The sequence below is a fragment of the Nycticebus coucang genome, chromosome 8 (assembly GCF_027406575.1).
Source record: "Nycticebus coucang isolate mNycCou1 chromosome 8, mNycCou1.pri, whole genome shotgun sequence".
In the NCBI taxonomy this organism is placed as follows: domain Eukaryota; kingdom Metazoa; phylum Chordata; class Mammalia; order Primates; family Lorisidae; genus Nycticebus; species Nycticebus coucang.
The window spans coordinates 508,127-529,733 of record NC_069787.1 but is presented as its reverse complement, the minus strand read 5'-3'; the positions used below and the strand labels follow the sequence as shown (position 1 = coordinate 529,733).

General features: G+C 51.3%; 2 protein-coding genes and 1 pseudogene across 11 annotated transcripts in view; all 3 read left to right on the top strand.

The window, feature by feature from the left end:
- Positions 1-6,428, top strand: part of UROC1 (urocanate hydratase 1) — a 40,521-nt gene extending 34,093 nt beyond the window's left edge. For all 5 annotated transcript variants that reach the window (XM_053598503.1, XM_053598501.1, XM_053598502.1 and 2 more), the window contains 3 exons: positions 96-177; positions 4,525-4,624; positions 5,653-6,428. In XM_053598503.1, coding sequence (XP_053454478.1) covers positions 96-177; positions 4,525-4,624; positions 5,653-5,793 — 323 coding nt within the window. In that variant the 3' untranslated portion in view covers positions 5,794-6,428. The remainder of the gene's footprint in view (positions 1-95; positions 178-4,524; positions 4,625-5,652) is intronic.
- Positions 6,429-6,580: 152 nt separating this feature from the next.
- Positions 6,581-21,607, top strand: part of ZXDC (ZXD family zinc finger C) — a 48,500-nt gene continuing 33,473 nt past the window's right edge. For all 6 annotated transcript variants that reach the window (XM_053598496.1, XM_053598495.1, XM_053598497.1 and 3 more), the window contains exons 1-4: positions 6,581-11,322; positions 13,756-13,908; positions 14,003-14,081; positions 15,558-15,688. In XM_053598496.1, the coding sequence (XP_053454471.1) occupies positions 10,383-11,322; positions 13,756-13,908; positions 14,003-14,081; positions 15,558-15,688 (1,303 nt within the window). In that variant the 5' untranslated portion in view covers positions 6,581-10,382. The remainder of the gene's footprint in view (positions 11,323-13,755; positions 13,909-14,002; positions 14,082-15,557; positions 15,689-21,607) is intronic.
- Positions 15,748-18,236, top strand: LOC128591161 (arf-GAP with coiled-coil, ANK repeat and PH domain-containing protein 2-like; annotated as a pseudogene).

The following is a 21,607-nucleotide window of genomic DNA, read 5'->3' as shown; positions in this document are numbered from 1 at the left end:
GGGGCCTCCGATGCCGACTTTCATCCCTGCCTGAGCCTGTCTGGCCCCGTGCCCACCCTGTGCGGAAGTGACAGGCAGCACTTCTGTTTCTGCAGACATGGCCGTGCAGAACTTCGTGGGAGATGCCTGTCGTGGGGCCACCTGGGTCGCCCTTCACAACGGAGGGGGCGTGGGCTGGTAAGAAGTCTCCTGAGGACAGGGGTAGGCTGGACGTGGGAGTCAGGGATTCCTGGGGTGGCTGAGGTCCCGGCTACATTCTCTGCTGTGGGCCTTGCTGGGGAGCTGGGAGCCGAGGGACAGGGGAGGGACTTGCACAGCCATGCCACCTCTTCAGGTCCTCATAGCACAGGACACAGAGGCCTGTGGTAGGTGCTCAGCAGGAGCAGCTGCTGCCCACCCTGCCGCTGTCCAGAAGCTTTCAGAGCAGTGTCCTCCTGTGATGCCCTCAGGGGTTCAGGCCAAGGTCTTTTCCTTGCCATTCTGATCAGCTCACATAAGAGCAGGCTCCACCCAAGGCTCCTAAGGTGTTTGGCTGGGGATAGAAGAACTGGTTCCAGGCTCCCTCCGTTTCCCCAGCTCCCTCTGTGTCCCCAGCTCCCTCCGTGTCCCCAGCTCTTGGTTCTGCCCCTGCCCTGGCCAGCTCCCATTTGTATGGGGAGGAACTGGGGTTCTGGGAGGGCCCTGTTCTGGGTGACGTGCACAGTTCCACCAGGAGATGTCCACTGCTAAGAACAGGGGACGAGTAATGTCATGGGACACAGACCGCGTGGCAGGCATTTGCTAAACCCCTTGAGCTCACTCTCGCCTCATCCAGGACAGTGTGTTTACGAGGGCTTGACGGTCTGTGCAGGTCTGCCTCTGTGGGGACAGCTCCCCAGGCCTGGCTCTAGGGGCCATCTCTGAACTGACCTCTGAGCCCATTTTGGCCAGATCAACCCTTGTCCTCCAGAACCATGCCCCAGAGAATCTGATGGGCTGGCGTGGTCTCATGCCCTTTGTGGCTGGGATTCTGAGAGGCAGCCCCTATTGGGTGGCTTGGATTAATGGGAATGTGACCAGCACATGTGCTGCCCAACACATGAGTTGGAGAACACCAGGATGGAGAAGGGCTACGTGCTTCCTGGGTATTTCATCACTGGCTTTCCTGAGTCAGTACTAGAGGGAAAGAGAGGGACTCTGAAGGAAGCTGAGTAGTTTGCCCAAGGCCACAGAGTTGGGGTGGTGGGATCTGACCCAGATCTCTTTTCCTCTGGGACCCACCACTGCTGCAGACAGCAGAGGGCAAAAAGGGGCTGGGTAAAGCAGGCCGAGGGAAGAGTCCATGTCACGAGGGCATTGGGGCAGGGATGGCAGCACCAGAATTCCGGCAGGACACAGCAAACCACTGACCCTGAGCTTGGGGCTCCCTGAGAAAGGGAATGCTCCTTCAAACCCCTGTGTTGCTCCCCCAATGCTGCCCCTAGCTCTGTGGTCAGGGACACAGGCTGGTGAGATGCTGGAACCAAGCTGTGTGTTCTTGCTATCTTTGAGAGCTCTTCTGGGAAGTTCCTCATATTCACCTGGGAGCCCATCAACTTGCACATGACCTAATCTGTCAGATGCTTCTGCAAGGGCTGTTACAAAAATCCCCAGGAAAAAAAAAATCTGTCCCACCATGTGGTTCCTCTACTAGAAGGAGAGAACACGGTAGGCTCTGCCGCTGTGTCTCTCTTCCTCAGTCTGTCTCCAAGTCACAAGTGTATTCCCAGGCCCCTGGGTTTGCTGTTCCATGCTCTGGATTGTCTGCTGGCTCCACACTGTGGAGCTTGCCTTCCCCAGAGAGCCAAGTCCAGCTGTGCGTCACCGCCCCCAGCCTGTCTCCTTGGAGCCCCTCTTTCTCACTGCCTGTTTGGTTTCTGTCTTTGAGCTGTCTGTCCAGCGGCCGTATTTACAGAGGCACTGGCAACCTGGCTGCAGCCTGTGTGCTCAGGTGGACCTTTACACCAGGGGCTGCAGGATGGGGCAGTCTGAAGTGCACAAGGGGTCAATTGTTAGGCTCTGTTCTTGGGCTGGTTGGACCTTGATAAAGACCTTTCTGGTCTCCTGTCTCTATTGGGAGGCTGAGTTAGAAGGGTTGGGCCTTGCTGTTGAGTGGGGACAGCTCCCCAGGCCTGGCTCTAGTGGCCATCTCTGAACTGACCTCTGAGCCCATTTTGGCCAGATCAACCCTTGTCCTCCAGAACCATGCCCCAGAGAATCTGATGGGCTGGCGTGGTCTCATGCCCTTTGTGGCTGGGATTCTGAGAGGCAGCCCCTATCGGGTGGCTTGGATTAATGGGAATGTGACTAGCACATGTGCTGCCCAACACACGGGTTGGAGAACACCAGGGTGGAGAAGGGCTACGTGCTTCCTGGGTATTTCATCACTGGCTTTCCTGAGTCAGTACTAGAGGGAAAGAGAGGGACTCTGAAGGAAGAGTCCCTCAGGCAGCCTCTGGCAGGCAGGTGCTGTAGCCGTCTGGGAGCCCACTTTGGGGCAAACAGCCTTGCAGATGCTCTTCCTGCTTTTGCTTCTGCTCTGGCTGTCTCTCAGAGCTCCTTGGCACTGGCCACCAGCCCCTGAGGCTGTCTGGGTCCTGGGCTGCTGACAGGTTTCTGCCGGCGCCTCCCACAGCCACCTTGAGTGTGAGCTTTCTCATGTCTGCTCTCCAGCTCCTCCAATCCCATGGCTTACTCTCCTCTCACTTCCTCCTTGTTCTTGTGGGCTGGAGAATTCCTTTGTACTCATGTTAGTGGAGATTTGGGAGGGAGCAGAAATAAATGCATGTGTCCCGCATACCATCTTCATCTGCACGTGTAGGAGTGGGCATCTTGAAGAAGGCAGGCTGCGGCAGACGGCAGGCTTGTAGCACAGCGTTAGCCCCTGCTTCGAGGAGTTACAGTAATAGGCGATGTCTGTTCTCCTAGTCACGCACTTTAATATGTCTGGCAAATGACAGATGGTTCTACTTTCGTGTTTTTCTCAAAGGTATAGTTGGTTGTCCCAGCACCATTTGTGAGATTTGTGTGTAACCCCAAATTGTCCATCAATAGCAATAGTCTGTCATTCCCATCTTCCTGAGATATGCACACTCAAGATTCCCCTGCAGTTACCTGGAGCTGTCCAGCCTGGTCTCTGACCCTCTGGGGTGTAGGCTCCTAAAACAGAACATAGTTCTGATGTCCAGAAGGCTTCCTGATGAGGAACATATTGGAGTCCTCAGGCCTTAGCATGGCTGCTGCTCTCTTTCTCTTCTGACAGGTGAATGGTAATGATTTTGGGTCTGCTTGGAACATCTCCTGACCTGGTGGCAGCTGGGAGTAAGACACACCCCATGCAGCCTGGATGCAGGGATGCAGGCTCGGGGTGGGGCAGGCCTCTACAGCAGTGGCAGCTGGCTCACTTGCAGGCAGTGTGCAGCTTCTGGGCCAGGAGCAGGAAAAGAAAGTGGCTGCTAAGGGCACAGGGTATCTTGGCTTCTGGGTGATAGCTGGCTGAAGTTTTCATCATAGAGTCCTTGCTGGGCAAAGAAGCAGGTAAAGATGGGTGGGCCTGAAAGATCTGAAGCCAGGAAAACCAGATGCAAATCAGGTCAGGGAGAAGAAGGAGAAAATTCACTGCATGGGAGGAATGTGAGACAGGAGGAACATCTTTGCAGCAGCATGATGACTGACGTTGACACGATCAAGGGTATTCTGGCGTGTATGACTGAAAGCTGAGAAGACTGCTCTGCTCTGTCAAGGGCAGCCTGTGGCATGGATGCCCTTGATAATAACATCAAGGATCACCTCGAGGATGAGGGTGGAGAAGGTCATCCCAGGCTAATGGAGAACAGTCACAGGGCAAAACATGTGGAAACAGTAAAACAGCAGCAACATACTTAGCTAAAATTCAAATTACATCTTTTAAGAGACAAATGAAAACAAGAACATGTCAAAACCTGTTAGAGATAGTCAAAACAGCACACAGAGAAATATGCATTAAGTAAAAAACAAGAAATACTGAAATTAAAGGAACTCAGTCTTCAGATCAGGTAATCAGAAGGACCCAAAATACACCTAAACCAAGTAGAAAGATAAAGATCATGATGACAAAATTACAAGGAATGATAATTGGATGGAGTAACACAAGAGACACTTCAAGGGAGTGTGCTCTATAAGCCAGCACTCCGGGAATGCGGGGAGGAAGCATGGTCCACCAGGGTGGTCAGGCAGACTTCCAGCCAGAGGGGACTCCAAATGGAATCCTGAGGTGGGCACCAGGCCCGTGGTTGCAGTGCATGAGCTGGCAGCGGCCAGCAGGTGGCAGCTCCACCCCACATCTAGCTCTGTCTCTCTGGCTCCTGCATCCACTTGTCTGCATGTCCTGGCTGCAAAGGCAGAAAGAACATGGCTCCCTCCAGCTCTCAGACCTCTCAAGCCAACACTTCCAAAACGAGCATTTCTGCCTATTCCATGTAGAGTCAGGTTCAGGCAGTGATCTGGAAATTCCTCTGCCTCTTGTAGGGGTGAGGTGATTAATGGAGGATTTGGCCTCGTGCTGGATGGTACCCCAGAGGCTGAACAAAAAGCCAGGATGATGCTCAACTGGGATGTCTCCAATGGTGTAAGTCTCCCCTAGGCCGCTCCATCTCCTCTTGTGCCCTCTTAGCTCTGCCTCCTCCAGAAGACAAGAGGCCATCTCACCCCTTCCTGCCGTTCCGGATACTGCGAGGGTGCCCTCCTCATCAGGCTGCCCTCGTGTCTGTCAGGAGCATTTCCAGAGCCTCTTTTGGGTCTCCCTGCCTCTGTCCATACAGGTGGCTCTTCCTCTGGGCAGAGCACCACACATGCTGGTGTGGGGAGGATTCTGCCTTAGTGCTCCCTCCCCGCTGTCCTTGAATGCAGGTCAGAGGGCGCAGGTCAGTCTGGAAGGGCCTTTGGTTGTGCAACCATGACTCACCTTTGGTGTGACACTGCAGGCTCTGGGTGTGGTGGGGGCAGATTCTTCCCTGAATCTGTATCACAGGCAGCCAGGAAGGAAGCAGCCCCCACAGTGGTCAGGGTCAGGCAGCCATGGGGAAGGGTCTGTGGGACATGAGTGGGGAGGTGGCTCACAGCAAGAGCAAGAGCTCAGAGGGTTTGACATCTGGCAACTGGGAGCTCTGAGGATGAGTGTGAGACTGAAGGGGACTTGCCTGTCCCCCACAGGGCCTCCAACAGGGCAGAGGGCATGTGTGGTGGTGATGGGGTCTTCACCTTGAGGAAGCCAGAGTCAGGGAAGAGCCCTGAAGAGGTTTAACCCTAGGAGTGGCCCCCTGCACTCTGCCGTGGCCTCTGGCTGTTACAGGAAGGAAGGGGCTGGGTGGGGTGGAGACCTGGTAGACAGAAGGAAGCAGACTGAGGAGAGAACTTGAAGGAGAATAGGACTGAAGGGAGGGAGGACCTTCAAAGCCTGGAGCCCTGGGGGAGGTGAGGTCAGAGGTCATTCTCGGAAAGGGAGGCAGGGCTTAGATTCTGAAGGAGGGCAAGAGAGGACGGTTGGGCTGGGGCCCAGGATGGGGCAGATGTGCAGAGTTCCAGGTCCAGCATGGAGCCTGGACGCGTGGGGTGCCTGGTACCGTGCACACCGACCCCTGCTTCCTCCTCTTTCAGGTGGCCCGGCGCTGCTGGTCTGGGAGCCGGAAGGCCTATGACATCATCTGCCAGACGATGCAGGAGAACAATGGCCTGGTGGTGACACTCCCCCATGAGGTGGGGGACAAGCTTGTGCTCCAGCAGGCCCTGCAGCTCTGAGAGGGGGCCAGAGCCAAGAGCCCTGACTGGGGCCCCTCCAGCACCTCCTCCCGTGGCCTCCAGCCACAGTGCACCTTCCCACCTGCATACCTTCACTGCCCGGGCTTTGCCCTGGGTGGGGTGCTCCTCACAGTCCCATTTCACAGATGAGCCAGCAGAGGCCCAGAGAGGTGAAGTCCTTTGTCCATGATTCCTGCTTGCCCGGGAGCCTAGGGAACCAGTGACAGTGTTATTGGAGCCAGTGTCCTGGAGCCTCCTGTGGGGGCACCAGCTGAGCTAGAGACCAACTAGCCCCCTCCCAAGTCCCCTGGAGTTCTCTCTAGCCAGCTTTTGTCACTTTGTTGGCCTTGTGGTTGGCTATTCTTTTATGCAACTCTGCTTGCCTGTGCAAGTATTATTACTTTCTGTACCTTAGTGCCCCAGGAAGGGCAGGTGGGAATAAAGGATTAAACAGAGAGCTGTGTCCTGTGGCACAGGGTGGGCCTGGTCTGCTCTAAGGATAAGCAGTCATTTGTTGCGAAAAGGAGATAAGAATTAGTCCCTGAGGCCAGCACAGCAGGGAGCACAGGACTATAGCAGCCTGACTACTTATAACACTCTGTCTCTTAAAAAAAAAAAAAAGAAAACAAAAACAACCAAAGCTCCCTCCAGGGTCCTGTCTGCGACTAGAGTGCCCTGCAGGAACCATGTTGGCCCCTGAAGCTAGGGCCCTGCTGCCACCAGATCCCATAACCCAAGGATGGCTGGGCCCACAGCCCAAACCCCAAATGCAAGGACCCAGGCAAAGGGGATTGCATAGCCAGGCTTTCCAGGCCTTCCCTGCTGTGGCCCCCCACCTCCCTTACTCTGTGCCCCTTCCTCAACTTCCACCTAAACCTCCCCCTACTCCCCAGGGCACTGCAGGCCTATCCCTGGGTGCTGCCCATGCCCTTGAATTGAGCCAGGGTTCAAAGAAAAGCACAAGGGCGATGGGGAGAAGGCCCCCAAAGGGAGCGCTAACCTCCAGCCCCAGAGAAGGCCTTGCTGGGCTGAGAGCATCTGTCTCACTCAGTAGGACCCCACGCCTAACCCTTTTATCTTCCCTGAGCAGGTGCTGTTTGGAGGGGTGAGACTATGACAGTGCTCTGTGGTGCGGGGCCTAGGAGATGATGGCAAGGCTAGGAGTGGGGTTACTGCTTCCTTGTTCTTTGGGACACAGGCCCTCTCCTTTCCAATTAATTAGGCTTTATTAATGAAACACCAGGCCTCTGGTAAACATTTCATTTATTCAAGCCTGTTACTAATGGAAAAGGCCTACGGAGTCTAAAATTTGCTTTCTAAAATCTGGCTCCAAAATCCTGTTTCTTATATAAAATGAAAATTTCTCTTAAATCAAGTGGTCAAACCAGAGGCCAGCCAGGCCCTACCTCAATTTCTTAATCTGCATAACACACTACTTAAATCTGGATCACTGTCAAGAGGTGACAATGGCCCTTCTTTATTCTTATCCAAGTTATAAAAAGGGGCTGAATGGAGAAAATTCTCCTGGCCCTCCTCCCCTCCACCAGCTGATGTTGAGGCCTGCTCCCTGCCCTGTACAGATCCAGTGCCATAGCTGTCCCTTTCTGTCCCCATGCTGTTCATACTTGGAGCCCAGGCTCTGACAGAGCCCCTCCCTCTTACACCGTGTCTCACTGTGACAGGCCCGACAAATTGACAAAGGATCATCCTAACCAGAGAAGTGAGAGGATTCCTGGGGGATGGGTCTCTAAGGGGCCACCACCCATGTCTGTGGACTGGGGAGGAGGCCAGGCCCGGGCTTCAGTCTCCAGCCACCCGCACTCTACAGCACCCCTCACCCCTGTAGCCATCTCCCCTTTCCAGTTTTGTCTGGGCAGCAATATACCCAGCAAAAATATCTAATTTTCCAGCCTTCCTGATAATCAGGAGTGACTGCAGGCCTTGAAATGGACTAGAAGTGCACTGGCCAGGCCTTCTGGGAAAGCCAGTGTTTTCTAATCAAGTGGACAGACCCAGCTGGTTTGCTCTCTGCCTTTGCCCCCTTTTCCTGTCACAACGTCAGAGGCAATGCCTCCAGATGCAGCTCAGACTGCTGGGACAAAACTAGAGTGTCTGGGTTCTGGCAGCCTCAGGGCAACTGCACTAGCTCAGGCTAGCCCACCCAGGCTCTTCAGCTCTCACCTGTCAAAGCTGTCCTGGCTAGGCTGCTGTCCCAATACAGCAAGCAGCATCTCAATGACATCTTGTCAACAGGTCTCCATGGGAAGCATCCTGGTGCTGTAAGTGCTTAGACACTGTAGGGCCAGGCCACCAGGCCCTGGCACCAACCTGCTTCCACCCAGTGCCCTTCCTTAGTAAGGACAGGCAGGGCTCCATGGCCTGCTTTGGGCCAAAGTCTCAGGTGGCTTCCAGACATGTGCAAGGGCCTCAGAACCCTCTTGCTGCATACCAAGCCATGCCTGTAAGCAGGATACTTCTCTGGACCCCTTGCAAGCCAGCCTGCTGCCAGCAGGGTCAGCGACCTTAGGGCTCACTCAGTAGCTAAGGATGGAACAGTGTGGGTTCTCTTAAAAAAGAGAAACAGAAAAAAGAGAGAGAGAAACAGGAGAGGGGAAACACTGTTTTCCAAACACTGGAAATGTTTTTTTCTTTTTTACTGTAGTGAAACTTACCATCTTAACCACTTTTAACCAAGCATTCAGCAGTGGTAAGCACATTCACATCATCAGGCAACCACCACCATCATCTGAAGATTTCTGTCTTCCCAAACTGAAACTGCACTCATTTATTTTGTGAGCCCCAGCTAAATTATGGTTCCAGGACCAGACTGGTTAGCAACCCTGCCCTAAGAGAAAATGAAGGGCAGCTGGACCTGGCATTTAGCGTGGGCCTTTATGGCCTACTTCTCTCACCTGCAGCCAGATTTTTGCACGGGAAACTTGAAGAAGAAACTATGAAACTATTCTTCAATCCAAGGTCACTTACGACGTAGGTTTATACCTCTGTTTTTTTCCTAGTATTTTTGTCTTACTTTTAGGTATTTTGGTCTGTTTTTGAGTTAATTTTGTATTTGATGTGAGATAGTTGTCCCAGCACCATCACTGTCAAATGACTATTCTTTCCTCCATTGAATAGTCTTGGAACATGTTTTTGGCATAAGTTCATATATATAAAAAAATGCATCCTATTCTTTTTGATATTTTGATAAACCTTTAAAAAATGCTTTTAATAAACATTCATTTATTAATAAGTGTGTCCAAGAGTCTTCTCTGCTAAACTGAGCATGCAGCAGTGAATAAGACAAGTGTGCCAGGAGCCTGCATTTGAGACAACAAGTGAGCAGGGAAGGGATCCATGAACAATTGCATGATGAAAGGTCTAGGAGGAAACACATAGGACAGGAGGTGGGAAATGAGGGGCCTGGGTAAAGGTGTACTTTGTATCACAAGGTCAGCAGAGTCCTCCCAGAGAACTCAGGCCAGCTGTGCAAAGTCTCTGAGGCTGGAACTAGTTTGCCCTGCTGGAGGAACTGGGAAGAAGAGGTGGTGGTGGTGTGTGGGTAGGGGGAAGCACAGAGGTCATGTGCTGGGAAATGAGGGCAAAAGTGGGGGAGGAGGCCAGACCACTAAGGCCATAAGGGCAGTAGGAAGTTGGGGAGAGTTGGCTGGGGGGAGGGTTGGCATAACTAGATTTACATTTTTTTTTTTTAGATTTGCATTTTTAGGAGAGCAAAGCCTGCCCCTTGGAGAACAGAGAGAGAGGGAGGGAGTAGGGAGGGTGGAGGCTTATGAACAGATAATAGTCATTTTTCCAAGATCCTAGGAGTAAAGCATGGGTTTGGATCTGGATGGTGTGAGGAAGGAGAGAAGTGGAGAGACTCCAGATTAACTGTGGAGGTGCCGAGTGCAGAGAGGAGAGGAAGGCTAAATTCAGAGAGTACTTCAGCTCTTGCAGTGTTAGGCTGGGTCACTGCGGGATTGGAAGTCCAGGCAAGAATCCCAGCAGGTAGGCCTGAGTGTCAGGAAAGGACCTGGGGTATGCAAGCCAGGTCTGTGAATCAAGCGGGGGCGGGTTTTACCCCCAGTGAGCTCGCTTGGGAGGGTGCCCAGCCTGGTGACCAGGTTCAAATTCTGAATCTGCCAGTTGAGGGTTGGGTGCCCCCGGACAACCGGCTGGAGCTCTCTGAACCGGTTTCCTCGAACCTGTGCAGACCGAGTTAGCTCTAATGTTAAGTTAAGCACTTCGGTAAACGCTTACGAGATGTTGCCTCTCCCTTTGCCTGCACTACCCAGACACAGAAAAAGGATGCGAAGTCTAACAAGCCAACTTTCCGAGCGGGAAATCACACTGAAGCGCGGAGAACTGGATCTTCCCGTCACGCTCCGCTCTCCCATGACGTCACGCCGGACCCGGCAGGCCTCGCGTCCCTCCACGCCGGCTCCCGCGCATGCGCAGCTTTCTCTGGCCGCTGCGCCGGGCCTAAGCGCTGTCCGCGTTCCGGGGCGGCCGAAGGCGTCGCGCGCGCGTCTGGGCGGGGCGGATCGCACTTCCTCCTAGGCCGCGACTCAGACCCCGCTGCCGAGCCCAAGATGGACCTCTCGACGCTACTGGCCGCTCCCCCCGCGCGCGGTGGTCAACGTAGCGGCGGGCCCGGCCGACACCGCCGAGGCCCAGGACCACCGCTCAGCCCGAGTCCCGCGCGCCGCCGCCTGCTACTGCTGCGGGGCTCGGAAGATGGCGGGCCCGGGCAGCGGTGCGGGGAGGCCCCTGCGCCGAGCCCGCCGCCCTCCGAGGATGGGGATGGAGACGCCATCCTGCTGCTGCTGGAAGTACCGCGCGGCGCCGCCGCTGAGGCCTCCACACAACCGGAGGTCGATCCCGGCCCTCGCGCAAGCCCCGCGGGCCTCGCGGAGCAGGCCCTCAGCGGCCCTGCCGCCGTCCCCGGCCCGGCCCTCACGGGCACCGTCACCATCAACAACCAGGACCTACTGGTGCGTTTCGACCACGGCGTCTTGACACTGGCCGCCGCGCCGCCGGCTCCGGGCCCTCAGCCGCTTCGTCCGCCCGCGCCACCCGGCCCGGACGCCGCGAGCCCCGCTGAGGGTCGCCGCGGGCCCTCGGGCGCCGGCCCCGGGGCGCCAGGCTACCGCTGCCCGGAGCCGCAGTGTGGGCTGGCCTTCGCCAAGAAGCACCAGCTCAAGGTGCACCTGTTGACGCACAGCGGCAGCCAGGGCCGGCGGCCCTTCAAGTGTCCGCTGGAGGGCTGCGGCTGGGCCTTCACCACCTCCTACAAGCTCAAGCGGCACCTTCAGTCTCACGACAAGCTGCGGCCCTTCGGCTGCCCCGTGAGCAGCTGCGGCAAGAAGTTCACCACCGTGTACAACCTCAAGGCGCACATGAAGGGCCACGAGCAAGAGAGCCTGTTCAAGTGCGAGGTGTGCGCTGAGCGCTTCCCCACGCACGCCAAGCTCAGTTCCCACCAGCGCAGCCACTTCGAGCCCGAGCGCCCATACAAGTGTGATTTTCCCGGTAACGGCGGGTCTGCGGGGCAGGCGGGCTGCGCGGGGTCTGGGGCTGACCCAAAGGCCAACTGGCCCTCGGACGGGGCGGCACCACCCTGCTTGCCCGCGGTTCGGGCTGGATTTAAACTCTGGGCTACCTGATCTCAGGGAGGGATGGGACTGAGTCCCCCGGGGCTTGAGTTTTGAGATCTTTTTGCTTTGTTGCGGGGATTTCAGCAGTAGGTGACACACACAATTACAGTTGCCCTTAAAAGTGACGGAGACAGGAGGTCTCTCTTCAACATGGTTTGGTTTTAGTAAAGCGGTAATGCGCCTTCACGGAGAAAGAGTCCCACGGAGTTGTGAGTCAGGTCTTTGTTTTCTTCAGTCTCAGCGTGTGGAAGTGCTGGAGGGACGGGGTGAATATGGCCAGACACAAGACCCTAAGGCAGAATCCCAGGTGTATGGCACTGGCCAGGTTTTGTGCCTTCTATACTTTGATTTCCTTTGGACTTAACAATGTTGTGAAGTTGTAAAATTTATCCCCTTGTGAGGTTAAAAAACTGTCCTCACTTTACAGATGAGTAGACTGAGGCCGAGCAATGTGGGTAAAACCCATTGCTGGTTCTCTCCACTGTGTTGAGCTACTGTGCTGAGAATGTGAGGCACCCATATAGTGAACCCCTCTCCAGGGTGGGCAGAGTTAGGTGCTCTCAGAGGGACAGGGTTTCTCCAGAGGAGCCAGAGAAGATTCTTGCCTGGGAAGGCAGAAGAATGGGTAGGAGTTGCCTGGGGCTGGGGGAGCTGAGCACAGTGGATGGCAGAGCCCAGCTGTGGGCTGTGGTAAGGGCCTGTAACGTAGGGCCTTCCACTTCCACATCCCTCTCATTTTAACAGAAACCTGAATATGTGCCTAGTGTGCCTCTAATGTGCATTGGCTCGTTACATAAGCATACTGCTCTCCTAATAATGTATACGGTATTAAAATACTCAAATAGAGAAATTTTTAAAAGTCGAGATGAAAAATATTAACAGGGTTTCCCCTGAGCCCCACCCCCATGTGTGGTGGACCATCAAGTGCATCCCTCTTCATGGAGAACGTGGCTTTAGGCCATGACTGAATGAACACCTTTTTCAGTCATACACTCTCAGAATCTGATGCAGGCTGTAGACTTTCCCTTGGAGAAAGAGTATCGTTCCCTGTAATACCAGAAAGTCAGGGGATCCTGCTTGCTTCAAGGCATGAGGTCCTCTCCAGGGTTTTGTGTTAGTGATAAATGGGCTTCCTAAGAGAGGTGGCTAGAAGCAAGAGAGGGAACAGTGAGTCCCCTTTAAATGTCCCAGACATGAGTTTCCTGAGGACCTGAGCCAGTGTGAGGCAACAGGAATGTGAGGGGACTTTAGGTAAGAGAGATTGCAGAGGCAGAGTACAGAAGCATTATTGATTATGGATTAGGGGCAGTTTCTGGTAAGGCAGCTAGGGTCGGCGCCCAGACTTACCTGACCAAGTATGCGAATACTATGGGAAATGAGGACCAGATTAAGATCAAAGAGGATGACTTCAGGGTCTTGAGGAAATCAGCATTTCCCAGTTACATGTTGCTGGGGGAGGTAAGTTGCTGACACTTGTATGCAGTGCTATGCAATATATAGTATGTCTGCACCTTGATTCCCAGGCACCATGGTGTCTTGTTAAAGGCTCTGAGAAGAGCTGTAACAAAGGCACCTGTTAACATTCTGCAGCCTCATATTTCTCACCCTATTTGAGCACTGCATGTGTTTGTCATGGAAATATTGATGTGGAAAGTCTGGGAATTGCTAAGGTGTAGGCTACATTGGCATGGGGTTGGGGTTAGGGCGTGGGGCTCATTGGGGGCCTGAGCCTAGAGGTGATAGGATAGGCCATGTGAGTGAAGATGACAAAGCGAGGAATCCTGAGGAAATGGGCAAAAGGAACAGGAGGCTAGATAACAGAAAGTGGAGTTGGTAGTTGCAGAGAAAGTTCCTAAGTGTAGAGAATGCAGCGTTCCCCGGAAGGGATGAAATCCTAGCTGTTAGGATGGTTTGTAATCCTTCAGAGCTCAACCCTACCAGGCAAAATGTCCCTCAGGGTCTCACAGGAGTAGTACTGGCATTGGAGTTCATGGAAGACACACTGAACGTATGTAGGGTCAGTGCTGCAGAACTGACGGTGAGGCAGGACTTTCTCCATCAATTATTCCATCTCCAAGTCATACTGCAACAGGTGGCCTGCATGTGCCTATTGGGTGCCATCAGCCACCCCTGTTGTAGCTATTACAAAGCCAGACACTAATGGTCGTAACTTTTTAGGGATTGCTTCTGAGTTGGTTTTTCCTTGCCTGATTTTAGTGTGAACAGCATCCTGGGGTTGTGGCTAGCATCAGCTGTGTGAGATGATTTCTGTGACACCGTGAACAGAGTTTGTATTTTCTTTATTCAGGCTGTGAGAAGACATTCATCACGGTGAGTGCCCTGTTTTCCCATAACCGAGCCCACTTCAGGGAACAAGAGCTCTTTTCTTGCTCTTTTCCTGGGTGCAGCAAGCAATATGACAAAGCCTGTCGACTGAAAATTCACCTGAGGAGTCATACAGGTAATGTGCTGGGGAATTGCAACATCATTTGGATCCAGGACTTGTCATTGTTGGATTTATAATTATGCTGTGTATATATTTTTTTTTTAATAAGGTGAAAGACCCTTTATTTGTGACTCAGACAGTTGTGGCTGGACCTTCACCAGCATGTCTAAACTTCTAAGGCACAAAAGGTAATCCTTACATTTTGATACACATTATCAACTTTGAAAATGATCAGTTTGTCAGTAGCAGAAACAGCTATGGTTTTTAAGTTAGTAAAAAAAAAAAAAAGAGCTCAGGGCGGCGCCTGTGGTTCAAGGAGTAGGGTGCTGGCCCCATATACTGTGGGCGATGGGTTCAAGCCCGGCCCTGGCCAAACGGGGGAAAAAAAAACAACAACTCAATATAGGTAATTTGAAACATTTAGAAAACTGTAAAAAGAAAATTATTTAGACTCTCCTCACCTAAAGACAGTTTTTTCTATTTTTACTTTTTTTTTTTACTTATTGGGGCCTGCTTTATATACAGTTCCTTTTTTTTTTTTTTCTTTTCATTACAAATTTTCTTTTTTGTTTTTTTGAGACAGACTCTTACTATGTCATCCTCCGTAGAGTGCCTCTTCATAGTTCACAGCAACCTCAGACTCTGGGGCTTGGCAATTCTCTTGCCTCAGTCTCCCAAGTACCTGGGGCTATAGGCGCCCACCACAGTATTCAGCTATTTTGTTGTTGTTATTGTTGTTTAGCAGGCCTGGGCCGGGTTTGAACCTGCCAGCCCTCGTGCATGTGGCTGGTGCCCTAACCACTGAGCTACGGGCACTGAGCCAATCATTACAAATTTTCATGGTGATAATGATGACCTTGGAGCATGTTTCCAGGTTGTGCTCAGCACTTTACGTGTGTGTTTTGTTCCATTTTTACGACAGCTCTGAAGCTCATGTTTTTATTTTCTTAGCTTTACAGTGAGCCTCAGTGAGGTTGGATGGTTAGTCTTAAGTTTGCACAGGTGGGTCTGAGAGATTTAATATAAAAATTGCACTTAGGAAAAGACACAATCTTTGTGAGTTGAACTAAGAGGGTCTTTTTAGCATTACAGTCCATCCTCTGTGCATACCGCTCATGGCCCTCTGCTACTTAGAAAGCTTTTTGTCTGTGAGAATTCCTAAACATGGGAGCAGCTTCATCGGTCTATTTGGGAATCTGATATTCCTAGACTGAAATAGCACTTACTGTTCTGTGTGTGACTCTGGGGTCAGCTTAGTTCTTAAAGTAGACTTTTCTAGCTGTGCATGGTGATAGATACCTATGGTATCAGCTACTCGGGCATCTGAGGCAAGGAGATTGGATCTCTTGAGCCTAGGAATTTGAGGTTACTGTGAGCTATGACTCCATGGCACTTTACCCAGGGCAACAGAGTGAGACTTTGTCTCAAGAAAAAATAAACAAATATAGTAGAATTTTTGTTTATGGGTTAGTTAAATTGAAAATCTCACATGGACTAAAGACAGAAGATTTCCTGAAATGTACTAATTGCATTTTTTTTTAAATGCAGAGAGTTTGTATTTTGGTATGTTTAGCAGAATTTTAAACGAAGAATCCCCTCTGAGGCCTGTGCCCGTGCCCATGAGTTGTGAGTAATCTCTGTGCTGTTGCTTCCTGTTCTGGCAGGAAACACGATGATGACCGGAGGTTTACCTGCCCTGTCGAAGGCTGTGGGAAGTCGTTCACGAGAGCAGAGCACCTGAAAGGACACAGCATAACCCACCTGGGCACAAAGCCATTCGAGTGTCCTGTGGAAGGTAAGGTAGTGCTTAAAACATTGCTTTGTCAAGGATATGATCTGTTCCGTGAACTTGGGCCCTACATGAAAGACATTGGAGCCCATTTGGATCTACCGGTTGTGGATGCAGCAAAAGAGAAAAGAGAGATGGAGCAAAAACATTCCACCATCCAACAAAAGAATTTCTCCAGCGATGATTCTAAGTTAGAATATAATGTAGATGCTGCGAATGGCATTGTTATGGAAGGATATCTGTTCAAACGAGCCAGCAATGCCTTCAAAACATGGAACAGATGCTGGTTTTCAATACAGAACAATCAGTTGGTTTACCAGAAATAGTTTAAGGATAACCCTACTGTAGTAGTTGAAGATTTTAGTCTCTGCACAGTGAAACATTGTGAAGACATAGAAGGACGATTTTGCTTTGAGGTGGTCTCTCCAACAAAAAGTTGTATGCTCCAGGCAGATTCTGAAAAGCTGCGCCAGGCATGGATTAAGGCTGTTCAGACCAGTATTGCTACTGCTTATAGAGAGAAGGGTGATGAGTTAGAGAAGCTGGATAAGAAATCATCTCCATCCACAGGAAGCCTAGATTCTGGAAATGAGCCAAAAGAGAAATTATTAAAAGGAGAAAGTGCACTGCAGCGGGTCCAGTGTATCCCTGGCAATACCAGCTGTTGTGACTGTGGTCTGGCAGACCCACGATGGGCAAGCATCAACTTGGGCATCACCTTATGTATTGAGTGCTCCAGAATTCACTGGAGTCTTGGGGTTCATTTTTCTAAAGTAAGATCTTTAACTTTAGACACCTGGGAGCCAGAACTTTTAAAGCTTATGTGTGAGTTGGGGAATGATGTTATAAATCGAGTTTATGAAGCTAAAGTGGACAAAATGGGAATAAAGAAACCACAACCAGGACAAAGACAGGAGAAGGAGGCATATATCAGAGCAAAATATGTGGAGAGGAAATTTGTGGATAAATATTCTATATCATTATCACCTCCTGAGCAGGAAACAAAGATTGTCTCCAAAAGTTATGAAGAAAAGAGGCTGAGCATTTCCCAACTTGGGCCAGCTGACCAAGTCAGAGCATCTGCCCAAAGTTCAGTCAAAAGTAATGACAGTGGAATCCAGAAGAGCTGTGATGATGGAAGAGAATCTTTACCGTCCACAGTGTCAGCCAATAGTTAATATGAACCTGAAGGAGAAAGGCAAGATTCTTCTGTTTTTCTTGACTCTAAACATTTTAATCCAGGACTGCAGCTTTACAGGGCTTCATATGAAAGAAACTTTGGCTCATGGTGCAGATGTGAACTGGGCTAATTCAGAGGAAAACAAAGCAACACCACTTATTCAGGCTGTATTAGGGGGCTCTTTGGTGACATGTGAGTTCCTCCTACAGAATGGTGCTAATATGAACCAAAGAGATGTCCAAGGGCGGGGACCATTGCACCATGCCACCATCTTAGGGCACACAGGGCAGGTATGTTTATTCCTAAAACAAGGTGCCAATCAACATGCCACTGATGAAGAAGGGAAAGACCCTTTGAACATAGCTGTGGAAGCAGCCAATGCTGATATAGTAACCTTGTTACATTTAGCAAGAATGAATGAAGAGATGCGGGAATCAGAAGGACTTTATGGGCAGCCAGGTGATGAAACTTACCAGGACATTTTTCGTGATTTTTCCCAAATGGCACCCAATAATCCAGAAAAACTAAATCGTTTCCAACAAGATGCACAGAAATTCTGAATTTTTTTAAAAAGGGGAAAATGCAAAATTTGGTGACCCCACAATGTATACGGATGAAAATATTCACAAATTTAAAAAAAAAAAAAAACATTGCTTTGAGCTGTGAACTAAGTACCACAGCAATATTTATGCTGCAAGTTGCATTTGTTCAAAGGTAAGTTTAGTTGGTCAAAGACAAGTAAGTGCAAGATGCAGCATTGTGTTGACTAGGCAGGTTGGGCTAGTTGTGCTGTCTTGGGAGCAGGGTAGAAAGACTACACAGTTGAGCCCCATCTCCCTTGGCATCAGGTCCTGCCTTCCTTGGATCTGTGGCTTTAGTTACATCTGCTCGATTTGGTGGCTGTGGGGGTTGGGTGAAATAATGTGGAAAATGCCCCTTGGTGTGTCTTGCACATAGCCTGGACTCAGTAAAGTCTAGGTGGCTGCTTGTTTTGTGGTTGGACAACAGTAAAGGTAGGCTTACTTTCTGAAAAGGGCATTAGTGTTTTTCTTCAAAATGCCATAGGCACAGTTCATTGTCAAATAGCTGCCCCGTGGCTCGTCCCTGCTGGGCCTGCTGTGCGGCTCTGTGTGCACTGGGGCACAGGAGGGCCGTGAATTAGAACTTTGGCTGCACCACTCCCAAAGATGACCTTGGCAAGCTGCTTCTCTACACCATTCTTTCCTCACCCAGAGAAGGGGATAATAAAGATCCATTTAGGCTTGGCACCCGTAGCAGAGTGGTTATGGCGCCAGCCCGAGGCTGGTGGGGTCAAACCTGGCCAGGGCCAGCTAAACAACGACAACTGCAGCAACAACAAAATAGCCAGGTGTTGTGGCGGGTGCCTGTAGTCCAGCTACTGGGAGGCTGAGGCAAGAGAATCACTGAAGCCCAGGAGTTTGAGGTTGCTGTGAGCTGTGATGCCACGGCACTCTACCGAGGGTGATGTCGTGAGACTCTGTCTCAAAAAATAATAATAAAATAAAAAAAATAAAGATCCACTTAAAGCTAAGGCCAGTCTTAGAACAATGAACATAACATAAGTGGTTTAACTTACATTTTGGTGCCTCCTTCCTTCAGAGTTGCATTCAGGAGTGTAGACAGGTGAGCAGATAATGTGCAGGGTGCTGTAGCAATGCAGAACGCTCACCCAGCCTTTCCCAGGAGTAGGGGTAGTCTCCCAGTGAGCCAGAGGCGGCGGAAGAGTCTCCCAGAGGTGCAGGAGCAGCAAGCTGAGTGCTTAGGCAAGTGGGTGCTGTGGTCACGCTGGAGCTGCACAGCAGGGCTATAGGGAGGTGTGGTCACCCTTGGGATCTGGGCTGTGCCTGGGGAGTAGCAGCAAGGACAGGTGGGACTAGAGGCCACGGGACATGATGATGGGTTTGGGTTTTTCAGTGGAGTCAGTGTCTCAGCGAGGTGGGGACACAGGAGCACTGGTTTGGATGTGCTCTGTTTTAAGTACCTATTACTGTGTGGGCTCAGGTGCTCAGCTGGCAGGGGATGTGCCACAGGAGCTTGGTGAGCAGGCCTGGCAGAGTGAAGCACACAGGGAGTCTTTATTTGAGCCTTAGAAGTGATGGAATTTCTAAGGAACAGTGTAAATGGAAGGAGAGGAAGGATAGTGTAGTGATCAAAAGCATGGCTTCTGCCTGGGTTCAAGTCCTGAGTCTGCCACTGAGTAGCAGTCTGCCCTGGGACAAACAGCTGAAACCCTCTGTCCTCTTTCTGTCATGTGTATGATAAGCCCTCATGGGGCTGTTGTGAGGGTTCCATTAGTTAATAAGGGTAGAGCATGTGGAAAACTTGGACATATGTTGGTCACTATGGTTACAATTGCTGTCAGATTAATGAAAGGCCTAGGGCAGCGCCTGGGGACTGCCACAGATTCAGGTGGAGGTGTGGGAGAGCCTTAGCAGGGCCAGCAGCAGCGTGAGGGTGCTGAGCCAAGAGAGGACACATGGAATTATGCTGAGGAAAGCTGGGCCAGGGGATGTGTGTGTGTGGATGGGTGAGGCGGGGCTTATCCTATGCTCCAGTGCCCTGAGGATTGGCCCAAGTGGGAGGCAGGGTATGGTTTGTGCTGACACTTCTGCTTGAGGTAACTGAGGAAAAGAGGAAGGGGTCAGAGCTGGCTGTTGAAGAGGGAGCTTTGGGCATGTCCGGGCATTGAGGGGTAGAGGGGAGGGCAGGCTGAGAGTGCTCACGTACGGATGGGATGGGGCTGGGTGGGGGTTCCCAGGGCGCCTTGTCGGGCTGTTCCTTGTCAGGCTGACTGGGAACCTGGAATTCCTGAGGCTAGGCTATAGGTGTGTGTGACCAACTGTACCACTTTCTCCATTTTGCAGATGTTTGAAATGTTTTGTGATAAAAAGTGAAATAAACACCAACCACTTTTTCCATGGTAACAGAAGGAAAAGATGAAGACAGGGTTTGGGCGGTAACAGCAGGCAGTGGGGGCATAGGTAGGGCAGTCTGAGGTTGCGACTGAGGACAGCATGTATGTGACGGGATTGGAGGGTGCTGGTGTCTCAGCTGTCACAGAGCCTTCACACCAAGTCTGGGTTGGTGGGGTTGGGGGGTCTGCCTGGTCATCCCCATGAGTTCAGGGTGTGGAGAAAAGTCTGTCAGTGATGGCTGCTCTGCCCCTTTCCTGAGTGGGGCTTTCATTTATAAGGATCAGACAGAAATCTCCAGATAGTAGCACAATTAGGAAAAGCCAGCAGTTAATACGTATTGAAAAATGGTCACATTCCTGGTCGTCAAAGGCAAGACGAACTAAGATGAAATGTATTTTGTTGCCTGTTGAATTAGCAAATACTTTTTGGGAAAGCCATCTGATAAAAGGAATATTCTGAGCCTCTGCTCTGTGACTGGTTAATTCCTTATGATGCTCCTAATGATGTTTGGTCTGTTCTCTTGCTATTGCTAGAAATATGTACTGAGGAGACCCAGCTGGAAGGGGGTCCGGGGCAGCCGTGCACCGCTGTAAGCAAAGCACACACATGGCGCCTTGCGATTGCAGGGCAGACTGGGAGGCATGCAGCCCTCTGTGCTGTTGCCCAGATGTGCTTTAAAGAGCCTGACCTGGAAACAAGTTTGGAGCTTTATTTGAAAGTGAGACGTGTAGGGGCGGTGCCTGTGGCTCAAAGGAGTAGGGCGTCGGCCCTATATGCCTGAGGTGGTAGGTTCAAACCCAGCCCTGGCCAGAAACTGCAAAAAAAAAAACTGAGACAAGTAGTTGAGAACTGCATTCCGGGCAGCCGGGGCCTGGCCTCCGGCACCCTGCTCACTGCGCTGAGATAGCTACGCAGTTTGATAGTGCTCATTTCCTAGGCCCTGTGCAGACACTTTATATGTAGGTGTTGCTTTATTTGGCAATAACACCTCATGAGGTAGGTAGGTAGGTATTCTCATTTGATGGAAGAGAGAAAGGAGATCTGCAAAGGATAAAAAATAACTGGGCCAAGGCCACATAGCTGGTAGGTGGCAGAGCTAGGGTCAGGGTCCAGGCCAGGCCTCCTTCCCAGCTGCCATTGGGCCCCCAGTGCCTGAGCTTGGTGGCTTCCAAGACTGTGGGGTGGCCCTAGCACAGGTCAGGGCCCAGACACTTCTAATTCTACCTGCCTCCGGAGGGTGGTGCCTCCCTGCCCCTGGGCATCTCGTGGTTCTGTTAGTGCTGGTTTCCTTCTGCCCTGTGTTGCAGCAGCTGATTGTTGGCCTGGCCTTGCCAGATGACAGGCTTCTGGCTGCCTGGAGCCCCGTGTCCATGTGGAACAGAGCCCACACAGTGGCAATCAGGGCATGAAGGGAGGTGACTATAATTTTGAATGATGTTTGTGTGCAGATCTGAGGCTTACATGCTGAGTTGAATGTGTGAGCAAGGTAATGCCAGCCCCAGGTCTGCTCATAACCTGGCCCAGAGACACTTGCTGTCTGGGCATTAGGTTCTCAGCAAAAAATGGAAGGAATTGGCTTTGGTGATCTGTTCATACAGTTTCCAACTCTGGATGTCATAGGATTATTGTTGTTTATATATATTAATAGCTTAATAGAAATGATTAGTGTGAATTTTTCACAGTTGAATATTTAAGGAGTTGTTTAATACTTAATTTGTCTTAATCTTCTTAATAGCACTGTGTAGTGGTGTGGAAGCAGCAGCAGCACCAGCTGGTCTGGGGTCACACTTCTTAGATGTGGCTGTGGCA